This window comes from Oncorhynchus keta, unplaced genomic scaffold, assembly GCF_023373465.1.
Source record: "Oncorhynchus keta strain PuntledgeMale-10-30-2019 unplaced genomic scaffold, Oket_V2 Un_contig_17033_pilon_pilon, whole genome shotgun sequence".
In the NCBI taxonomy this organism is placed as follows: Eukaryota; Metazoa; Chordata; class Actinopteri; order Salmoniformes; family Salmonidae; genus Oncorhynchus; species Oncorhynchus keta.
Genome location: NW_026280247.1, coordinates 88,346 through 113,378, shown reverse-complemented (window position 1 = coordinate 113,378; position 25,033 = coordinate 88,346). Strand labels below are relative to the sequence as shown.

Here is a 25,033-nt window from a genome sequence, read left to right as displayed (position 1 = left end):
ATTTATCCCAGATTACTGATGGATGGAGGGGGAATTGACATGGGGAGTCAGCAGCAGCAACATTTAGTTTATTCACACATGGACGATTGATCGTTGAACATCGATTTGATAATTGTTATTTTCACCCAGCTGGGTGGCTGGGTTGTGGAGAAAAATAAGGCTGTGGGACTCCCATCCCAGGCCTGTGGGCTGTGAGAATAGATCTGTCTGTGGTTCTTACCCAAGTTCCCAGTCATCAGATAGGCGTTGTGGAAGTCCTTCATGCCCAGGCCAACAATGTGGATGAATTCCTCGATGACCTGCATCAGCTCCACTGCACCTGGATAGATCTAGAGAGACGACAACAACATTACAGTTAACTAGTGAGAGATGAGGACACCAGTACAGTTAACTAGTGAGAGGTGAGGACAACAGTACAGTTAACTAGTGAGAGATGACGACAACAGTACAGTTAACTAGTTAGAGATGAGGACAACATTACAGTTAACTAGTGAGAGATGAGGACACCAGTACAGTTAACTAGTGAGAGGTGAGGACAACAGTACAGTTAACTAGTGAGAGATGAGGACAACTGTACAGTTAACTAGTGAGAGATGAGGACAACATTACAGTTAACTAGTGAGAGATGAGGACACCAGTACAGTTAACTAGTGAGAGGTGAGGACAACAGTACAGTTAACTAGTGAGAGATGAAGACACCAGTACAGTTAACTAGTGAGAGGTGAGGACAACAGTACAGTTAACTAGTGAGAGATGAAGACAACAGTACAGTTAACTAGTGAGAGGTGAGGACAACATTACAGTTAACTAGTGAGAGATGAGGACAACATTACAGTTAACTAGTGAGAGGTGAGGACAACATTACAGTTAACTAGTGAGAGATGAGGACAACAGTACAGTTAACTAGTGAGAGATGAGGACAACAGTACAGTTAACTAGTGAGAGATGAGGACAACATTACAGTTAACTAGTGAGAGATGAGGACAACAGTACAGTTAACTAGTGAGAGATGAGGACAACATTACAGTTAACTAGTGAGAGATGAGGACAACAGTACAGTTAACTAGTGAGAGATGACAACAACATTACAGTTAACTAGTGAGAGATGAGGACAACAGTACAGTTAACTAGTGAGAGATGAGGACAACAGTACAGTTAACTAGTGAGAGGTGAGGACAACAGTACAGTTAACTAGTGAGAGATGAGGACAACAGTACAGTTAACTAGTGAGAGATGAGGACAACAGTACAGTTAACTAGTGAGAGGTGAGGACAACAGTACAGTTAACTAGTGAGAGATGAGGACAACAGTACAGTTAACTAGTGAGAGGTGAGGACAACAGTACAGTTAACTAGTGAGAGATGAGGACAACATTACAGTTAACTAGTGAGAGATGAGGACAACATTACAGTTAACTAGTGAGAGATGAGGACAACATTACAGTTAACTAGTGAGAGATGAGGACAACATTACAGTTAACTAGTGAGAGATAAGGACAACATTACAGTTAACTAGTGAGAGATGAGGACAACATTACAGTTAACTAGTGAGAGATGAGGACAACATTACAGTTAACTAGTGAGAGATGAGGACAACATTACAGTTAACTAGTGAGAGATGAGGACAACATTACAGTTAACTAGTGAGAGATGAGGACAACATTACAGTTAACTCGTGAGAGATGAGGACAACATTACAGTTAACTAGTGAGAGATGAGGACAACATTACAGTTAACTCGTGAGAGATGAGGACAACATTACAGTTAACTAGTGAGAGATGAGGACAACATTACAGTTAACTAGTGAGAGATGAGGACAACATTACAGTTAACTAGTGAGAGATGAGGACAACATTACAGTTAACTAGTGAGAGATGAGGACAACATTACAGTTAACTCGTGAGAGATTAGGACAACATTACAGTTAACTAGTGAGAGGTGAGGACAACATTACAGTTAACTAGTGAGAGATGAGGACAACATTACAGTTAACTAGTGAGAGATGAGGACAACATTACAGTTAACTCGTGAGAGATGAGGACAACATTACAGTTAACTAGTGAGAGGTGAGGACAACATTACAGTTAACTAGTGAGAGATGAGGACAACATTACAGTTAACTAGTGAGAGATGAGGACAACATTACAGTTAACTCGTGAGAGATGAGGACAACATTACAGTTAACTAGTGAGAGGTGAGGACAACATTACAGTTAACTAGTGCCGTATCAGTGCAGCCGTTACATAGGTCAAAACCACATCTCAAATGTCCCCCACATTTCCTATATACTGTAGTCTGCTTGACCAGGGCCCATAGGGCACTAGGAAATACAGTGCCATTTGAGACAAAGAACTAGACGTGGGAAGAGAGAAACTTCCCAGTTTTCTTCTTACTGCAACATCAGTGCTGCCATTACATGTACACAGCATTAGTCAGTAGTGTTATACCAGCGTTCCTCTTGGAACTGTCTCCTGGGAGAGAGGGAGTGTGGTGTGGAAAACAGGGCTGTGTAACTGTCTCCTGGGAGAGAGGGAGTGTGGTGTGGAAAACAGGGCTGTGTAACTGTCTCCTGGGAGAGAGGGAGTGTGGTGTGGAAAACAGGGCTGTGTAACTGTCTCCTGGGGAGAGGGAGTGTGGTGTGGAAAACAGGGCTGTGTAACTGTCTCCTGGGGGAGAGGGAGTGTGGTGTGAAAAACAGGGCTGTGTAACTGTCTCCTGGGAGAGAGGGAGTGTGGTGTGGAAAACAGGGCTGTGGAACTGTCTCCTGGGAGAGAGGGAGTGTGGGGTGGAAAACAGGGCTGTGGAACTGTCTCCTGGGAGAGAGGGAGTGTGGTGTGGAAAACAGGGCTGTGTAAAACGTAGAGGCATTATGTGAGGGATGGAAGCAAACACAATGTCACAGGGTTATGTGAAGACTTAGCTTCTAACAGAGCGTTTACTTTGACTGATTTTACTTGTCCAACATGAACCACAACAATCTAAAAGTGTTCATCTTTCACTCATCAGACATCTCACCTCTGACCAGGACATGGCTACTAGATACTGGTACCCTTTAAAAGGGGACAGACCAGGACATGGCTACTCGATACTGGTACCCTTTAAAAGGGGACAGACCAGGACATGGTTACTAGCTACTAGATACTGGTACCGTTTAAAAGGGGACAGACCAGGACATGGCTACTAGCTACTAGATACTGGTAACCTTTAAAAGGGGACAGACCAGGACATGGCTACTAGATACTGGTACCCTTTAAAAGGGGACAGACCAGGACATGGTTACTAGATACTGGTACCCTTTAAAAGGGGACAGACCAGGACATGGCTACTAGATACTGGTACCCTTTAAAAGGGGACAGACCAGGACATGGTTACTAGATACTGGTACCCTTTAAAAGGGGACAGACCAGGACATGGCTACTAGATACTGGTAACCTTTAAAAGGGGACAGACCAGGACATGGTTACTAGCTACTAGATACTGGTACCCTTTAAAAGGGGACAGACCAGGACATGGTTACTAGATACTGGTACCCTTTAAAAGGGGACAGACCAGGACATGGTTACTAGATACTGGTACCCTTTAAAAGGGGACAGACCAGGACATGGTTACTAGATACTGGTAACCTTTAAAAGGGGACAGACCAGGACATGGTTACTAGATACTGGTACCCTTTAAAAGGGGACAGACCAGGACATGGCTACTAGATACTGGTACCCTTTAAAAGGGGACAGACCAGGACATGGCTACTAGCTACTAGATACTGGTAACCTTTAAAAGGGGACAGACCAGGACATGGTTACTAGCTACTAGATACTGGTACCCTTTAAAAGGGGACAGACCAGGACATGGATACTAGCTACTAGATACTGGTAACCTTTAAAAGGGGACAGACCAGGACATGGCTACTAGATACTGGTACCCTTTAAAAGGGGACAGACCAGGACATGGTTACTAGATACTGGTACCCTTTAAAAGGGGACAGACCAGGACATGGCTACTAGATACTGGTACCCTTTAAAAGGGGACAGACCAGGACATGGTTACTAGATACTGGTACCCTTTAAAAGGGGACAGACCAGGACATGGTTACTAGATACTGGTACCCTTTAAAAGGGGACAGACCAGGACATGGCTACTAGATACTGGTACCCTTTAAAAGGGGACAGACCAGGACATGGTTACTAGCTACTAGATACTGGTACCCTTTAAAAGGGGACAGACCAGGACATGGCTACTAGCTACTAGATACTGGTAACCTTTAAAAGGGGACAGACCAGGACATGGCTACTAGATACTGGTACCCTTTAAAAGGGGACAGACCAGGACATGGTTACTAGATACTGGTACCCTTTAAAAGGGGACAGACCAGGACATGGCTACTAGATACTGGTACCCTTTAAAAGGGGACAGACCAGGACATGGTTACTAGATACTGGTACCCTTTAAAAGGGGACAGACCAGGACATGGCTACTAGATACTGGTACCCTTTAAAAGGGGACAGACCAGGACATGGTTACTAGATACTGGTACCCTTTAAAAGGGGACAGACCAGGACATGGCTACTAGATACTGGTACCCTTTAAAAGGGGACAGACCAGGACATGGTTACTAGATACTGGTACCCTTTAAAAGGGGACAGACCAGGACATGGTTACTAGATACTGGTAACCTTTAAAAGGGGACAGACCAGGACATGGTTACTAGATACTGGTACCCTTTAAAAGGGGACAGACCAGGACATGGCTACTAGATACTGGTACCCTTTAAAAGGGGACAGACCAGGACATGGTTACTAGATACTGGTACCCTTTAAAAGGGGACAGACCAGGACATGGTTACTAGATACTGGTACCCTTTAAAAGGGGACAGACCAGGACATGGCTACTAGATACTGGTACCCTTTAAAAGGGGACAGACCAGGACATGGTTACTAGCTACTAGATTCTGGTACCCTTTAAAAGGGGACGGACCAGGACATGGTTACTAGCTACTAGATTCTGGTACCCTTTAAAAGGGGACGGACCAGGACATGGTTACTAGCTACTAGATACTGGTACCCTTTAAAAGGGGACAGACCAGGACATGGTTACTAGCTACTAGATACTGGTACCCTTTAAAAGGGGACAGACCAGGACATGGCTACTAGATACTGGTAACCTTTAAAAGGGGACAGACCAGGACATGGTTACTAGATACTGGTAACCTTTAAAAGGGGACAGACCAGGACATGGTTACTAGCTACTAGATACTGGTACCCTTTAAAAGGGGACAGACCAGGACATGGCTACTAGATACTGGTAACCTTTAAAAGGGGACAGACCAGGACATGGTTACTAGATACTGGTACCCTTTAAAAGGGGACAGACCAGGACATGGTTACTAGATACTGGTACCCTTTAAAAGGGGACAGACCAGGACATGGTTACTAGATACTGGTACCCTTTAAAAGGGGACAGACCAGGACATGGCTACTAGATACTGGTACCCTTTAAAAGGGGACAGACCAGGACATGGCTACTAGATACTGGTAACCTTTAAAAGGGGACAGACCAGGACATGGTTACTAGCTACTAGATACTGGTACCCTTTAAAAGGGGACAGACCAGGACATGGTTACTAGATACTGGTAACCTTTAAAAGGGGACAGACCAGGACATGGTTACTAGCTACTAGATACTGGTAACCTTTAAAAGGGGACAGACCAGGACATGGTTACTAGATACTGGTACCCTTTAAAAGGGGACAGACCAGGACATGGTTACTAGATACTGGTACCCTTTAAAAGGGGACAGACCAGGACATGGTTACTAGATACTGGTACCCTTTAAAAGGGGACAGACCAGGACATGGCTACTAGATACTGGTACCCTTTAAAAGGGGACAGACCAGGACATGGTTACTAGCTACTAGATTCTGGTACCCTTTAAAAGGGGACGGACCAGGACATGGTTACTAGCTACTAGATTCTGGTACCCTTTAAAAGGGGACAGACCAGGACATGGTTACTAGCTACTAGATACTGGTAACCTTTAAAAGGGGACAGACCAGGACATGGCTACTAGCTACTAGATACTGGTAACCTTTAAAAGGAGACAGACCAGGACATGACTACTAGATACTGGTACCCTTTAAAAGGGGACAGACCAGGACATGACTACTAGATACTGGTAACCTTTAAAAGAGACAGACCAGGACATGACTACTAGATACTGGTAACCTTTAAAAGGGGACAGACCAGGACATGACTACTAGATACTGGTAACCTTTAAAAGGGGACAGACCAGGACATGACTACTAGATACTGGTAACCTTTAAAAGGGGACAGACCAGGACATGACTACTAGATACTGGTACTAAAAGGAGACAGACCAGGACATGACTACTAGATACTGGTAACCTTTAAAAGGGGACAGACCAGGACATGACTACTAGATACTGGTAACCTTTAAAAGGGGACAGACCAGGACATGACTACTAGATACTGGTAACCTTTAAAAGGGGACAGACCAGGACATGACTACTAGATACTGGTAACCTTTAAAAGGGACAGACCAGGACATGACTACTAGATACTGGTAACCTTTAAAAGGAGACAGACCAGGACATGACTACTAGATTCTGGTAACCTTTAAAAGGGGACAGACCAGGACATGACTATTAGATACTGGTACCCTTTAAAAGGGGACAGACCAGGACATGGTTACTAGCTACTAGATTCTGGTACCCTATAAAAGGGGACGGACCAGGACATGGTTACTAGCTACTAGATACTGGTAACCTTTAAAAGGGGACAGACCAGGACATGACTACTAGATACTGGTAACCTTTAAAAGGGACAGACCAGGACATGACTACTAGATTCTGGTAACCTTTAAAAGGGGACAGACCAGGACATGACTATTAGATACTGGTACCCTTTAAAAGGGGACAGACCAGGACATGGTTACTAGCTACTAGATTCTGGTACCCTATAAAAGGGGACGGACCAGGACATGGTTACTAGCTACTAGATACTGGTACCCTTTAAAAGGGGACAGACCAGGACATGGCTACTAGATACTGGTAACCTTTAAAAGGGGACAGACCAGGACATGGCTATTAGATACTGGTACCCTTTAAAAGGGGACAGACCAGGACATGGCTACTAGATACTGGTACCCTTTAAAAGGGGACAGACCAGGACATGGCTACTAGATACTGGTACCCTTTAAAAGGGGACAGACCAGGACATGGTTACTAGCTACTAGATACTGGTACCCTTTAAAAGGGGACAGACCAGGACATGGTTACTAGCTACTAGATACTGGTACCCTTTAAAAGGGGACAGACCAGGACATGGCTACTAGATACTGGTACCATTTAAAAGGGGACAGACCAGGACATGGTTACTAGATACTGGTAACCTTTAAAAGGGGACAGACCAGGACATGGTTACTAGATACTGGCACCGTTTAAAAGGGGACAGACCAGGACATGGTTACTAGATACTGGTACCCTTTAAAAGGGGACAGACCAGGACATGGTTACTAGATACTAGATACTGGTAACCTTTAAAAGGGGACAGACCAGGACATGGTTACTAGATACTGGTACCCTTTAAAAGGGGACAGACCAGGACATGGTTACTAGATACTGGTACCCTTTAAAAGGGGACAGACCAGGACATGGTTACTAGATACTGGTACCCTTTAAAATGGGACAGACCAGGACATGGTTACTAGATACTGGTACCCTTTAAAAGGGGACAGACCAGGACATGGTTACTAGCTACTAGATACTGGTACCGTTTAAAAGGGGACAGACCAGGACATGGTTACTAGCTACTAGATACTGGTAACCTTTAAAAGGGGACAGACCAGGACATGGTTACTAGCTACTAGATACTGGTAACCTTTAAAAGGGGACAGACCAGGACATGGTTACTAGATACTGGTAACCTTTAAAAGGGGACAGACCAGGACATGGTTACTAGATACTGGTACCCTTTAAAAGGGGACAGACCAGGACATGGTTACTAGCTACTAGATACTGGTACCCTTTAAAAGGGGACAGACCAGGACATGGTTACTAGCTACTAGATACTGGTAACCTTTAAAAGGGGACAGACCAGGACATGGTTACTAGCTACTAGATACTGGTAACCTTTAAAAGGGGACAGACCAGGACATGGCTACTAGATACTGGTAACCTTTAAAAGGGGACAGACCAGGACATGGTTACTAGATACTGGTAACCTTTAAAAGGGGACAGACCAGGACATGGTTACTAGCTACTAGATACTGGTAACCTTTAAAAGGGGACAGACCAGGACATGGTTACTAGCTACTAGATACTGGTAACCTTTAAAAGGGGACAGACCAGGACATGGCTACTAGCTACTAGATACTGGTAACCTTTAAAAGGGGACAGACCAGGACATGGTTACTAGATACTGGTAACCTTTAAAAGGGGACAGACCAGGACATGGTTACTAGCTACTAGATACTGGTAACCTTTAAAAGGGGACGGACCAGGACATGGCTACTAGATACTGGTACCCTTTAAAAGGGGACAGACCAGGACATGGTTAAGATACTGGGGGGACAGACCAGGACATGGCTACTAGATACTGGTACCCTTTAAAAGGGGACAGACCAGGACATGGTTACTAGCTACTAGATTCTGGTACCCTTTAAAAGGGGACGACCAGGACATGGTTACTAGCTACTAGATTCTGGTACCCTTTAAAAGGGGACAGACCAGGACATGGTTACTAGCTACTAGATACTGGTAACCTTTAAAAGGGGACAGACCAGGACATGGCTACTAGATACTGGTAACCTTTAAAAGGGGACAGACCAGGACATGACTATTAGATACTGGTACCCTTTAAAAGGGGACAGACCAGGACATGGCTACTAGCTACTAGATTCTGGTACCCTTTAAAAGGGGACAGACCAGGACATGGCTACTAGATACTGGTACCCTTTAAAAGGGGACAGACCAGGACATGGCTACTAGATACTAGATTCTGGTACCCTTTAAAAGGGGACAGACCAGGACATGGTTACTAGATACTGGTACCCTTTAAAAGGGGACAGACCAGGACATGGTTACTAGCTACTAGATACTGGTACCCTTTAAAAGGGGACAGACCAGGACATGGTTACTAGCTACTAGATACTGGTAACCTTTAAAAGGGGACAGACCAGGACATGGTTACTAGCTACTAGATACTGGTAACCTTTAAAAGGGGACAGACCAGGACATGGTTACTAGATACTGGTAACCTTTAAAAGGGGACAGACCAGGACATGACTATTAGATACTGGTACCCTTTAAAAGGGGACAGACCAGGACATGGCTACTAGCTACTAGATTCTGGTACCCTTTAAAAGGGGACAGACCAGGACATGGCTACTAGATACTGGTACCATTTAAAAGGGGACAGACCAGGACATGGTTACTAGATACTGGTAACCTTTAAAAGGGGACAGACCAGGACATGGCTACTAGCTACTAGATTCTGGTACCCTTTAAAAGGGGACAGACCAGGACATGGCTATTAGATACTGGTACCCTTTAAAAGGGGACAGACCAGGACATGGTTACTAGCTACTAGATACTGGTACCCTTTAAAAGGGGACAGACCAGGACATGGTTACTAGCTACTAGATACTGGTAACCTTTAAAAGGGGACAGACCAGGACATGGTTACTAGCTACTAGATACTGGTACCCTTTAAAAGGGGACAGACCAGGACATGGCTACTAGCTACTAGATTCTGGTACCCTTTAAAAGGGGACAGACCAGGACATGGCTACTAGATACTGGTACCCTTTAAAAGGGGACAGACCAGGACATGGCTACTAGCTACTAGATACTGGTACCCTTTAAAAGGGGACAGACCAGGACATGGTTACTAGCTACTAGATACTGGTAACCTTTAAAAGGGGACAGACCAGGACATGGTTACTAGCTACTAGATACTGGTAACCTTTAAAAGGGGACAGACCAGGACATGGCTACTAGATACTGGTACCCTTTAAAAGGGGACAGACCAGGACATGGCTACTAGATACTGGTACCCTTTAAAAGGGGACAGACCAGGACATGGCTACTAGCTACTAGATACTGGTACCCTTTAAAAGGGGACAGACCAGGACATGGCTACTAGATACTGGTACCATTTAAAAGGGGACAGACCAGGACATGGTTACTAGATACTGGTAACCTTTAAAAGGGGACAGACCAGGACATGGTTACTAGATACTGGTACCCTTTAAAAGGGGACAGACCAGGACATGGTTACTAGATACTGGTAACCTTTAAAAGGGGACAGACCAGGACATGGTTACTAGATACTGGCACCGTTTAAAAGGGGACAGACCAGGACATGGTTACTAGATACTGGTAACCTTTAAAAGGGGACAGACCAGGACATGGTTACTAGATACTGGTACCCTTTAAAAGGGGACAGACCAGGACATGGTTACTAGATACTGGTACCCTTTAAAAGGGGACAGACCAGGACATGGTTACTAGCTACTAGATTCTGGTACCCTTTAAAAGGGGACAGACCAGGACATGGTTACTAGCTACTAGATTCTGGTACCCTTTAAAAGGGGACGGACCAGGACATGGTTACTAGCTACTAGATACTGGTAACCTTTAAAAGGGGACAGACCAGGACATGGCTACTAGATACTGGTAACCTTTAAAAGGGGACAGACCAGGACATGACTATTAGATACTGGTACCCTTTAAAAGGGGACAGACCAGGACATGGCTACTAGCTACTAGATTCTGGTACCCTTTAAAAGGGGACAGACCAGGACATGGTTACTAGCTACTAGATTCTGGTACCCTATAAAAGGGGACGGACCAGGACATGGTTACTAGCTACTAGATACTGGTAACCTTTAAAAGGGGACAGACCAGGACATGGCTACTAGATACTGGTACCCTTTAAAAGGGGACAGACCAGGACATGGCTACTAGATACTGGTACCCTTTAAAAGGGGACAGACCAGGACATGGTTACTAGCTACTAGATACTGGTACCCTTTAAAAGGGGACAGACCAGGACATGGTTACTAGATACTGGTACCCTTTAAAAGGGGACAGACCAGGACATGGTTACTAGATACTGGTAACCTTTAAAAGGGGACAGACCAGGACATGGTTACTAGATACTGGTACCCTTTAAAAGGGGACAGACCAGGACATGGCTACTAGATACTGGTAACCTTTAAAAGGGGACAGACCAGGACATGGCTACTAGATACTGGTAACCTTTAAAAGGGGACAGACCAGGACATGGCTATTAGATACTGGTACCCTTTAAAAGGGGACAGACCAGGACATGGTTACTAGCTACTAGATACTGGTACCCTTTAAAAGGGGACAGACCAGGACATGGTTACTAGATACTGGTACCCTTTAAAAGGGGACAGACCAGGACATGGTTACTAGATACTGGTAACCTTTAAAAGGGGACAGACCAGGACATGGTTACTAGATACTGGTACCCTTTAAAAGGGGACAGACCAGGACATGGTTACTAGATACTGGTACCCTTTAAAAGGGGACAGACCAGGACATGGTTACTAGATACTGGTACCCTTTAAAAGGGGACAGACCAGGACATGGTTACTAGATACTGGTACCTTTAAAAGGGGACAGACCAGGACATGGTTACTAGATACTGGTACCCTTTAAAAGGGGACAGACCAGGACATGGTTACTAGATACTGGTAACCTTTAAAAGGGGACAGACCAGGACATGGTTACTAGATACTGGTAACCTTTAAAAGGGGACAGACCAGGACATGGTTACTAGATACTGGTACCCTTTAAAAGGGGACAGACCAGGACATGGTTACTAGATACTGGTACCCTTTAAAAGGGGACAGACCAGGACATGGTTACTAGATACTGGTACCCTTTAAAAGGGGACAGACCAGGACATGGTTACTAGATACTGGTACCCTTTAAAAGGGGACAGACCAGGACATGGTTACTAGATACTGGTACCCTTTAAAAGGGGACAGACCAGGACATGGTTACTAGATACTGGTAACCTTTAAAAGGGGACAGACCAGGACATGGTTACTAGATACTGGCACCGTTTAAAAGGGGACAGACCAGGACATGGTTACTAGATACTGGTACCCTTTAAAAGGGGACAGACCAGGACATGGTTACTAGATACTGGTAACCTTTAAAAGGGGACAGACCAGGACATGGTTACTAGATACTGGTACCCTTTAAAAGGGGACAGACCAGGACATGGTTACTAGATACTGGTAACCTTTAAAAGGGGACAGACCAGGACATGGTTACTAGATACTGGTAACCTTTAAAAGGGGACAGACCAGGACATGGTTACTAGCTACTAGATACTGGTACCCTTTAAAAGGGGACAGACCAGGACATGGTTACTAGCTACTAGATACTGGTAACCTTTAAAAGGGGACAGACCAGGACATGGTTACTAGATACTGGTACCCTTTAAAAGGGGACAGACCAGGACATGGTTACTAGATACTGGTACCCTTTAAAAGGGGACAGACCAGGACATGGTTACTAGATACTGGTAACCTTTAAAAGGGGACAGACCAGGACATGGTTACTAGATACTGGTAACCTTTAAAAGGGGACAGACCAGGACATGGTTACTAGATACTAGATACTGGTAACCTTTAAAAGGGGACAGACCAGGACATGGTTACTAGATACTGGTAACCTTTAAAAGGGGACAGACCAGGACATGGCTACTAGATACTGGTACCCTTTAAAAGGGGACAGACCAGGACATGGTTACTAGATACTGGTACCCTTTAAAAGGGGACAGACCAGGACATGGTTACTAGCTACTAGATACTGGTACCCTTTAAAAGGGGACAGACCAGGACATGGTTACTAGATACTGGTACCCTTTAAAAGGGGACAGACCAGGACATGGTTACTAGCTACTAGATACTGGTACCCTTTAAAAGGGGACAGACCAGGACATGGCTACTAGATACTGGTACCCTTTAAAAGGGGACAGACCAGGACATGGTTACTAGATACTGGTACCCTTTAAAAGGGGACAGACCAGGACATGGTTACTAGATACTGGTACCCTTTAAAAGGGGACAGACCAGGACATGGCTACTAGATACTGGTACCCTTTAAAAGGGGACAGACCAGGACATGGTTACTAGATACTGGTAACCTTTAAAAGGGGACAGACCAGGACATGGTTACTAGATACTGGTAACCTTTAAAAGGGGACAGACCAGGACATGGCTACTAGATACTAGATACTGGTAACCTTTAAAAGGGGACAGACCAGGACATGGTTACTAGATACTGGTAACCTTTAAAAGGGGACAGACCAGGACATGGCTACTAGCTACTAGATACTGGTAACCTTTAAAAGGGGACAGACCAGGACATGGTTACTAGATACTGGTAACCTTTAAAAGGGGACAGACCAGGACATGGTTACTAGATACTGGTAACCTTTAAAAGACAGACCAGGACATGACTACTAGATACTGGTAACCTTTAAAAGGGGACAGACCAGGACATGGTTACTAGATACTGGTAACCTTTAAAAGGGGACAGACCAGGACATGGCTACTAGATACTGGTAACCTTTAAAAGGGGACAGACCAGGACATGGCTACTAGATACTGGTAACCTTTAAAAGGGGACAGACCAGGACATGGCTACTAGATACTGGTAACCTTTAAAAGGGGACAGACCAGGACATGGTTACTAGATACTGGTACCCTTTAAAAGGGGACAGACCAGGACATGGCTACTAGATACTGGTAACCTTTAAAAGGGGACAGACCAGGACATGGTTACTAGATACTGGTAACCTTTAAAAGGGGACAGACCAGGACATGGCTACTAGATACTGGTAACCTTTAAAAGGGGACAGACCAGGACATGGCTACTAGATACTGGTAACCTTTAAAAGGGGACAGACCAGGACATGGCTACTAGATACTGGTAACCTTTAAAAGGGGACAGACCAGGACATGGTTACTAGCTACTAGATACTGGTAACCTTTAAAAGGGGACAGACCAGGACATGGCTACTAGATACTGGTAACCTTTAAAAGGGGACAGACCAGGACATGGTTACTAGCTACTAGATACTGGTAACCTTTAAAAGGGGACAGACCAGGACATGGTTACTAGATACTGGTACCCTTTAAAAGGGGACAGACCAGGACATGGTTACTAGCTACTAGATACTGGTAACCTTTAAAAGGGGACAGACCAGGACATGGTTACTAGATACTGGTAACCTTTAAAAGGGGACAGACCAGGACATGGTTACTAGATACTGGTAACCTTTAAAAGGGGACAGACCAGGACATGGCTACTAGATACTGGTACCCTTTAAAAGGGGACAGACCAGGACATGGCTACTAGCTACTAGATACTGGTAACCTTTAAAAGGGGACAGACCAGGACATGGTTACTAGATACTGGTAACCTTTAAAAGGGGACAGACCAGGACATGGTTACTAGATACTGGTACCCTTTAAAAGGGGACAGACCAGGACATGGTTACTAGCTACTAGATACTGGTAACCTTTAAAAGGGGACAGACCAGGACATGGCTACTAGATACTGGTACCCTTTAAAAGGGGACAGACCAGGACATGGTTACTAGATACTGGTAACCTTTAAAAGGGGACAGACCAGGACATGGTTACTAGCTACTAGATACTGGTAACCTTTAAAAGGGGACAGACCAGGACATGGTTACTAGATACTGGTAACCTTTAAAAGGGGACAGACCAGGACATGACTACTAGATACTGGTAACCTTTAAAAGGGGACAGACCAGGACATGGTTACTAGATACTGGTACCCTTTAAAAGGGGACAGACCAGGACATGACTACTAGATACTGGTAACCTTTAAAAGGGGACAGACCAGGACATGGTTACTCGATACTGGTAACCTTTAAAAGGGGACAGACCAGGACATGGCTACTAGATACTAGATACTGGTACCCTTTAAAAGGGGACAGACCAGGACATGGCTACTAGATACTGGTAACCTTTAAAAGGGGACAGACCAGGACATGGCTACTAGATACTGGTAACCTTTAAAAGGGGACAGACCAGGACATGGTTACTAGATACTGGTAACCTTTAAAAGGGGACAGACCAGGACATGGCTACTAGATACTGGTAACCTTTAAAAGGGGACAGACCAGGACATGGCTACTAGCTACTAGATACTGGTAACCTTTAAAAGGGGACAGACCAGGACATGGCTACTAGATACTGGTAACCTTTAAAAGGGGACAGACCAGGACATGGCTACTAGATACTGGTAACCTTTAAAAGGGGACAGACCAGGACATGGTTACTAGCTACTAGATACTGGTAACCTTTAAAAGGGGACAGACCAGGACATGGTTACTAGATACTGGTAACCTTTAAAAGGGGACAGACCAGGACATGGTTACTAGCTACTAGATACTGGTAACCTTTAAAAGGGGACAGACCAGGACATGGTTACTAGATACTAGATACTGGTAACCTTTAAAAGGGGACAGACCAGGACATGGCTACTAGATACTGGTAACCTTTAAAAGGGGACAGACCAGGACATGGATACTAGCTACTAGATACTGGTAACCTTTAAAAGGGGACAGACCAGGACATGGTTACTAGCTACTAGATACTGGTAACCTTTAAAAGGGGACAGACCAGGACATGGTTACTAGCTACTAGATACTGGTAACCTTTAAAAGGGGACAGACCAGGACATGGCTACTAGATACTGGTAACCTTTAAAAGGGGACAGACCAGGACATGGTTACTAGCTACTAGATACTGGTAACCTTTAAAAGGGGACAGACCAGGACATGGCTACTAGATACTGGTAACCTTTAAAAGGGGACAGACCAGGACATGGCTACTAGATACTGGTAACCTTTAAAAGGGGACAGACCAGGACATGGCTACTAGATACTGGTAACCTTTAAAAGGGGACAGACCAGGACATGGCTACTAGCTACTAGATACTGGTAACCTTTAAAAGGGGACAGACCAGGACATGGCTACTAGATACTGGTAACCTTTAAAAGGGGACAGACCAGGACATGGTTACTAGCTACTAGATACTGGTAACCTTTAAAAGGGGACAGACCAGGACATGGCTACTAGATACTGGTAACCTTTAAAAGGGGACAGACCAGGACATGGTTACTAGCTACTAGATACTGGTAACCTTTAAAAGGGGACAGACCAGGACATGGTTACTAGCTACTAGATACTGGTAACCTTTAAAAGGGGACAGACCAGGACATGGTTACTAGCTACTAGATACTGGTACCCTTTAAAAGGGGACAGACCAGGACATGACTACTAGATACTGGTAACCTTTAAAAGGGGACAGACCAGGACATGGCTACTAGATACTGGTACCCTTTAAAAGGGGACAGACCAGGACATGGTTACTAGATACTGGTACCCTTTAAAAGGGGACAGACCAGGACATGGCTACTAGCTACTAGATACTGGTAACCTTTAAAATGGGACAGACCAGGACATGGCTACTAGATACTGGTACTTTAAAAGGGGACAGACCAGGACATGGTTACTAGATACTGGTACCCTTTAAAAGGGGACAGACCAGGACATGGTTACTAGCTACTAGATACTGGTAACCTTTAAAAGGGGACAGACCAGGACATGGCTACTAGCTACTAGATACTGGTAACCTTTAAAAGGGGACAGACCAGGACATGGCTACTAGCTACTAGATACTGGTAACCTTTAAAAGGGGACAGACCAGGACATGGCTACTAGCTACTAGATACTGGTAAAAGGGGACCTTTAAAAGGGGACAGACCAGGACATGGTTACTAGATACTGGTAACCTTTAAAAGGGGACAGACCAGGACATGGTTACTAGATACTGGTAACCTTTAAAAGGGGACAGACCAGGACATGGTTACTAGATACTGGTAACCTTTAAAAGGGGACAGACCAGGACATGGTTACTAGATACTGGTACCCTTTAAAAGGGGACAGACCAGGACATGGTTACTAGATACTGGTAACCTTTAAAAGGGGACAGACCAGGACATGGTTACTAGATACTGGTAACCTTTAAAAGGGGACAGACCAGGACATGGTTACTAGATACTGGTAACCTTTAAAAGGGGACAGACCAGGACATGGCTACTAGATACTGGTACCCTTTAAAAGGGGACAGACCAGGACATGGTTACTAGATACTGGTACCCTTTAAAAGGGGACAGACCAGGACATGGTTACTAGCTACTAGATACTGGTAACCTTTAAAAGGGGACAGACCAGGACATGGCTACTAGCTACTAGATACTGGTAACCTTTAAAAGGGGACAGACCAGGACATGGCTACTAGCTACTAGATACTGGTAACCTTTAAAAGGGGACAGACCAGGACATGGCTACTAGCTACTAGATACTGGTAACCTTTAAAAGGGGACAGACCAGGACATGGTTACTAGATACTGGTAACCTTTAAAAGGGGACAGACCAGGACATGGTTACTAGATACTGGTAACCTTTAAAAGGGGACAGACCAGGACATGGTTACTAGATACTGGTAACCTTTAAAAGGGGACAGACCAGGACATGGTTACTAGATACTGGTAACCTTTAAAAGGGGACAGACCAGGACATGGTTACTAGATACTGGTAACCTTTAAAAGGGGACAGACCAGGACATGGTTACTAGATACTGGTAACCTTTAAAAGGGGACAGACCAGGACATGGTTACTAGATACTGGTAACCTTTAAAAGGGGACAGACCAGGACATGGTTACTAGATACTGGTAACCTTTAAAAGGGGACAGACCAGGACATGGTTACTAGCTACTAGATACTGGTAACCTTTAAAAGGGGACAGACCAGGACATGACTACTAGATACTGGTAACCTTTAAAAGGGGACAGACCAGGACATGGCTACTAGATACTGGTACCCTTTAAAAGGGGACAGACCAGGACATGGTTACTAGATACTGGTAACCTTTAAAAGGGGACAGACCAGGACATGGTTACTAGATACTGGTAACCTTTAAAAGGGGACAGACCAGGACATGACTACTAGATACTGGTACCCTTTAAAAGGGGACAGACCAGGACATGGTTACTAGATACTGGTACCCTTTAAAAGGGGACAGACCAGGACATGACTACTAGATACTGGTACCCTTTAAAAGGGGACAGACCAGGACATGACTACTAGATACTGGTACCCTTTAAAAGGGGACAGACCAGGACATGGTTACTAGATACTGGTAACCTTTAAAAGGGGACAGACCAGGACATGACTATGATACTACTTTAAAAGGGGACAGACCAGGACATGACTACTAGATACTGGTAACCTTTAAAAGGGGACAGACCAGGACATGGTTACTAGATACTGGTAACCTTTAAAAGGGGACAGACCAGGACATGGTTACTAGATACTGGTAACCTTTAAAAGGGACAGACCAGGACATGGTTACTAGATACTGGTAACCTTTAAAAGGGGACAGACCAGGACATGGTTACTAGATACTGGTAACCTTTAAAAGGGGACAGACCAGGACATGGTTACTAGATACTGGTAACCTTTAAAAGGGGACAGACCAGGACATGGTTACTAGATACTGGTAACCTTTAAAAGGGGACAGACCAGGACATGGTTACTAGATACTGGTAACCTTTAAAAGGGGACAGACCAGGACATGGCTACTAGATACTGGTAACCTTTAAAAGGGGACAGACCAGGACATGGTTACTAGATACTGGTACCCTTTAAAAGGGGACAGACCAGGACATGGTTACTAGCTACTAGATACTGGTAACCTTTAAAAGGGGACGGACCAGGACATGGCTACTAGCTACTAGATACTGGTACCCTTTAAAAGGGGACAGACCAGGACATGGCTACTAGCTACTAGATACTGGTAACCTTTAAAAGGGGACAGACCAGGACATGGCTACTAGCTACTAGATACTGGTAACCTTTAAAAGGGGACAGACCAGGACATGGTTACTAGATACTGGTAACCTTTAAAAGGGGACAGACCAGGACATGGTTACTAGATACTGGTAACCTTTAAAAGGGGACAGACCAGGACATGGTTACTAGATACTGGTAACCTTTAAAAGGGGACAGACCAGGACATGGTTACTAGATACTGGTAACATTTAAAAGGGGACAGACCAGGACATGGTTACTAGATACTGGTAACCTTTAAAAGGGGACAGACCAGGACATGGTTACTAGATACTGGTAACCTTTAAAAGGGGACAGACCAGGACATGGTTACTAGATACTGGTAACCTTTAAAAGGGGACAGACCAGGACATGGTTACTAGATACTGGTAACCTTTAAAAGGGGACAGACCAGGACATGGTTACTAGCTACTAGATACTGGTAACCTTTAAAAGGGGACAGACCAGGACATGACTACTAGATACTGGTAACCTTTAAAAGGGGACAGACCAGGACATGGCTACTAGATACTGGTACCCTTTAAAAGGGGACAGACCAGGACATGGTTACTAGATACTGGTAACCTTTAAAAGGGGACAGACCAGGACATGGTTACTAGATACTGGTAACCTTTAAAAGGGGACAGACCAGGACATGACTACTAGATACTGGTACCCTTTAAAAGGGGACAGACCAGGACATGGTTACTAGATACTGGTACCCTTTAAAAGGGGACAGACCAGGACATGACTACTAGATACTGGTACCCTTTAAAAGGGGACAGACCAGGACATGACTACTAGATACTGGTACCCTTTAAAAGGGGACAGACCAGGACATGGTTACTAGATACTGGTAACCTTTAAAAGGGGACAGACCAGGACATGACTACTAGATACTGGTACCCTTTAAAAGGGGACAGACCAGGACATGACTACTAGATACTGGTAACCTTTAAAAGGGGACAGACCAGGACATGGTTACTAGATACTGGTAACCTTTAAAAGGGGACAGACCAGGACATGGTTACTAGATACTGGTAACCTTTAAAAGGGGACAGACCAGGACATGGTTACTAGATACTGGTAACCTTTAAAAGGGGACAGACCAGGACATGGTTACTAGATACTGGTAACCTTTAAAAGGGGACAGACCAGGACATGGTTACTAGATACTGGTAACCTTTAAAAGGGGACAGACCAGGACATGGTTACTAGATACTGGTAACCTTTAAAAGGGGACAGACCAGGACATGGTTACTAGCTACTAGATACTGGTAACCTTTAAAAGGGGACAGACCAGGACATGACTACTAGATACTGGTAACCTTTAAAAGGGGACAGACCAGGACATGGCTACTAGATACTGGTACCCTTTAAAAGGGGACAGACCAGGACATGGTTACTAGATACTGGTAACCTTTAAAAGGGGACAGACCAGGACATGGTTACTAGATACTGGTAACCTTTAAAAGGGGACAGACCAGGACATGACTACTAGATACTGGTACCCTTTAAAAGGGGACAGACCAGGACATGGTTACTAGATACTGGTACCCTTTAAAAGGGGACAGACCAGGACATGACTACTAGATACTGGTACCCTTTAAAAGGGGACAGACCAGGACATGACTACTAGATACTGGTACCCTTTAAAAGGGGACAGACCAGGACATGGTTACTAGATACTGGTAACCTTTAAAAGGGGACAGACCAGGACATGACTACTAGATACTGGTACCCTTTAAAAGGGGACAGACCAGGACATGACTACTAGATACTGGTAACCTTTAAAAGGGGACAGACCAGGACATGACTACTAGATACTGGTACCCTTTAAAAGGGGACAGACCAGGACATGACTACTAGATACTGGTAACCTTTAAAAGGGGACAGACCAGGACATGGTTACTAGATACTGGTAACCTTTAAAAGGGGACAGACCAGGACATGACTACTAGATACTGGTACCCTTTAAAAGGGGACAGACCAGGACATGACTACTAGATACTGGTAACCTTTAAAAGGGGACAGACCAGGACATGGTTACTAGATACTGGTAACCTTTAAAAGGGGACAGACCAGGACATGACTACTAGATACTGGTACCCTTTAAAAGGGGACAGACCAGGACATGACTACTAGATACTGGTAACCTTTAAAAGGGGACAGACCAGGACATGACTACTAGATACTGGTAACCTTTAAAAGGGGACAGACCAGGACATGACTACTAGATACTGGTAACCTTTAAAAGGGGACAGACCAGGACATGACTACTAGATACTGGTAACCTTTAAAAGGGGACAGACCAGGACATGGCTACTAGATACTGGTACCCTTTAAAAGGGGACAGACCAGGACATGGTTACTAGATACTGGTAACCTTTAAAAGGGGACAGACCAGGACATGACTACTAGATACTGGTACCCTTTAAAAGGGGACAGACCAGGACATGGTTACTAGATACTGGTAACCTTTAAAAGGGGACAGACCAGGACATGGTTACTAGATACTGGTAACCTTTAAAAGGGGACAGACCAGGACATGACTACTAGATACTGGTAACCTTTAAAAGGGGACAGACCAGGACATGACTACTAGATACTGGTAACCTTTAAAAGGGGACAGACCAGGACATGGCTACTAGATACTGGTACCCTTTAAAAGGGGACAGACCAGGACATGGTTACTAGATACTGGTAACCTTTAAAAGGGGACAGACCAGGACATGGTTACTAGATACTGGTAACCTTTAAAAGGGGACAGACCAGGACATGACTACTAGATACTGGTACCCTTTAAAAGGGGACAGACCAGGACATGGTTACTAGATACTGGTACCCTTTAAAAGGGGACAGACCAGGACATGACTACTAGATACTGGTACCCTTTAAAAGGGGACAGACCAGGACATGACTACTAGATACTGGTACCCTTTAAAAGGGGACAGACCAGGACATGGTTACTAGATACTGGTAACCTTTAAAAGGGGACAGACCAGGACATGACTACTAGATACTGGTACCCTTTAAAAGGGGACAGACCAGGACATGACTACTAGATACTGGTAACCTTTAAAAGGGGACAGACCAGGACATGGTTACTAGATACTGGTAACCTTTAAAAGGGGACAGACCAGGACATGGTTACTAGATACTGGTAACCTTTAAAAGGGGACAGACCAGGACATGGTTACTAGATACTGGTAACCTTTAAAAGGGGACAGACCAGGACATGGTTACTAGATACTGGTAACCTTTAAAAGGGGACAGACCAGGACATGGTTACTAGATACTGGTAACCTTTAAAAGGGGACAGACCAGGACATGGTTACTAGATACTGGTAACCTTTAAAAGGGGACAGACCAGGACATGGTTACTAGCTACTAGATACTGGTAACCTTTAAAAGGGGACAGACCAGGACATGACTACTAGATACTGGTAACCTTTAAAAGGGGACAGACCAGGACATGGCTACTAGATACTGGTACCCTTTAAAAGGGGACAGACCAGGACATGGTTACTAGATACTGGTAACCTTTAAAAGGGGACAGACCAGGACATGGTTACTAGATACTGGTAACCTTTAAAAGGGGACAGACCAGGACATGACTACTAGATACTGGTACCCTTTAAAAGGGGACAGACCAGGACATGGTTACTAGATACTGGTACCCTTTAAAAGGGGACAGACCAGGACATGACTACTAGATACTGGTACCCTTTAAAAGGGGACAGACCAGGACATGACTACTAGATACTGGTACCCTTTAAAAGGGGACAGACCAGGACATGGTTACTAGATACTGGTAACCTTTAAAAGGGGACAGACCAGGACATGACTACTAGATACTGGTACCCTTTAAAAGGGGACAGACCAGGACATGACTACTAGATACTGGTAACCTTTAAAAGGGGACAGACCAGGACATGACTACTAGATACTGGTACCCTTTAAAAGGGGACAGACCAGGACATGACTACTAGATACTGGTAACCTTTAAAAGGGGACAGACCAGGACATGGTTACTAGATACTGGTAACCTTTAAAAGGGGACAGACCAGGACATGACTACTAGATACTGGTACCCTTTAAAAGGGGACAGACCAGGACATGACTACTAGATACTGGTAACCTTTAAAAGGGGACAGACCAGGACATGGTTACTAGATACTGGTAACCTTTAAAAGGGGACAGACCAGGACATGACTACTAGATACTGGTACCCTTTAAAAGGGGACAGACCAGGACATGACTACTAGATACTGGTAACCTTTAAAAGGGGACAGACCAGGACATGACTACTAGATACTGGTAACCTTTAAAAGGGGACAGACCAGGACATGACTACTAGATACTGGTAACCTTTAAAAGGGGACAGACCAGGACATGACTACTAGATACTGGTAACCTTTAAAAGGGGACAGACCAGGACATGGCTACTAGATACTGGTACCCTTTAAAAGGGGACAGACCAGGACATGGTTACTAGATACTGGTAACCTTTAAAAGGGGACAGACCAGGACATGACTACTAGATACTGGTACCCTTTAAAAGGGGACAGACCAGGACATGGTTACTAGATACTGGTAACCTTTAAAAGGGGACAGACCAGGACATGGTTACTAGATACTGGTAACCTTTAAAAGGGGACAGACCAGGACATGACTACTAGATACTGGTAACCTTTAAAAGGGGACAGACCAGGACATGGTTACTAGATACTGGTAACCTTTAAAAGGGGACAGACCAGGACATGACTACTAGATACTGGTACCCTTTAAAAGGGGACAGACCAGGACATGGTTACTAGATACTGGTAACCTTTAAAAGGGGACAGACCAGGACATGGTTACTAGATACTGGTAACCTTTAAAAGGGGACAGACCAGGACATGGCTACTAGATACTGGTAACCTTTAAAAGGGGACAGACCAGGACATGGCTACTAGATACTGGTACCCTTTAAAAGGGGACAGACCAGGACATGGTTACTAGATACTGGTAACCTTTAAAAGGGGACAGACCAGGACATGGTTACTAGCTACTAGATACTGGTAACCTTTAAAAGGGGACAGACCAGGACATGGCTACTAGATACTGGTAACCTTTAAAAGGGGACAGACCAGGACATGGCTACTAGCTACTAGATACTGGTACCCTTTAAAAGGGGACAGACCAGGACATGGCTACTAGCTACTAGATACTGGTAACCTTTAAAAGGGGACAGACCAGGACATGGTTACTAGCTACTAGATACTGGTAACCTTTAAAAGGGGACAGACCAGGACATGGTTACTAGATACTGGTAACCTTTAAAAGGGGACAGACCAGGACATGACTACTAGATACTGGTAACCTTTAAAAGGGGACAGACCAGGACATGGTTACTAGATACTGGTAACCTTTAAAAGGGGACAGACCAGGACATGACTACTAGATACTGGTAACCTTTAAAAGGGGACAGACCAGGACATGGCTACTAGATACTGGTAGGGGACAGACCAGGACATGGTTACTAGATACTGGTAACCTTTAAAACCCTTTAAAAGGGGACAGACCAGGACATGGCTACTAGATACTGGTAACCTTTAAAAGGGGACAGACCAGGACATGGTTACTAGATACTGGTAACCTTTAAAAGGGGACAGACCAGGACATGGTTACTAGATACTGGTAACCTTTAAAAGGGGACAGACCAGGACATGGTTACTAGATACTGGTAACCTTTAAAAGGGACAGACCAGGACATGGTTACTAGATACTGGTAACCTAAAAGGGGACAGACCAGGACATGGCTACTAGATACTGGTAACCTTTAAAAGGGGACAGACCAGGACATGGTTACTAGATACTGGTAACCTTTAAAAGGGGACAGACCAGGACATGGGGACAGACCAGGACATGGCTACTAGATACTGGTAACCTTTAAAAGGGGACAGACCAGGACATGGTTACTAGATACTGGTAACCTTTAAAAGGGGACAGACCAGGACATGGCTACTAGATACTGGTAACCTTTAAAAGGGGACAGACCAGG

The 25,033-nt window shown here is 44.6% G+C and overlaps 1 protein-coding gene across 1 annotated transcript in view; it reads right to left on the bottom strand.

Annotated features, from left to right (window-relative positions):
* Window positions 1-220: 220 nt before the first annotated feature.
* LOC127919558 (adhesion G protein-coupled receptor B3-like) overlaps window positions 221-25,033 on the bottom strand; it is a gene marked incomplete at its 3' end in the record, with an annotated part of 88,761 nt that continues 63,948 nt past the window's right edge. The window contains exon 10 of the mRNA XM_052503291.1: window positions 221-329. Within this exon, the coding sequence (XP_052359251.1) occupies window positions 221-329 (109 nt within the window). The remainder of the gene's footprint in view (window positions 330-25,033) is intronic.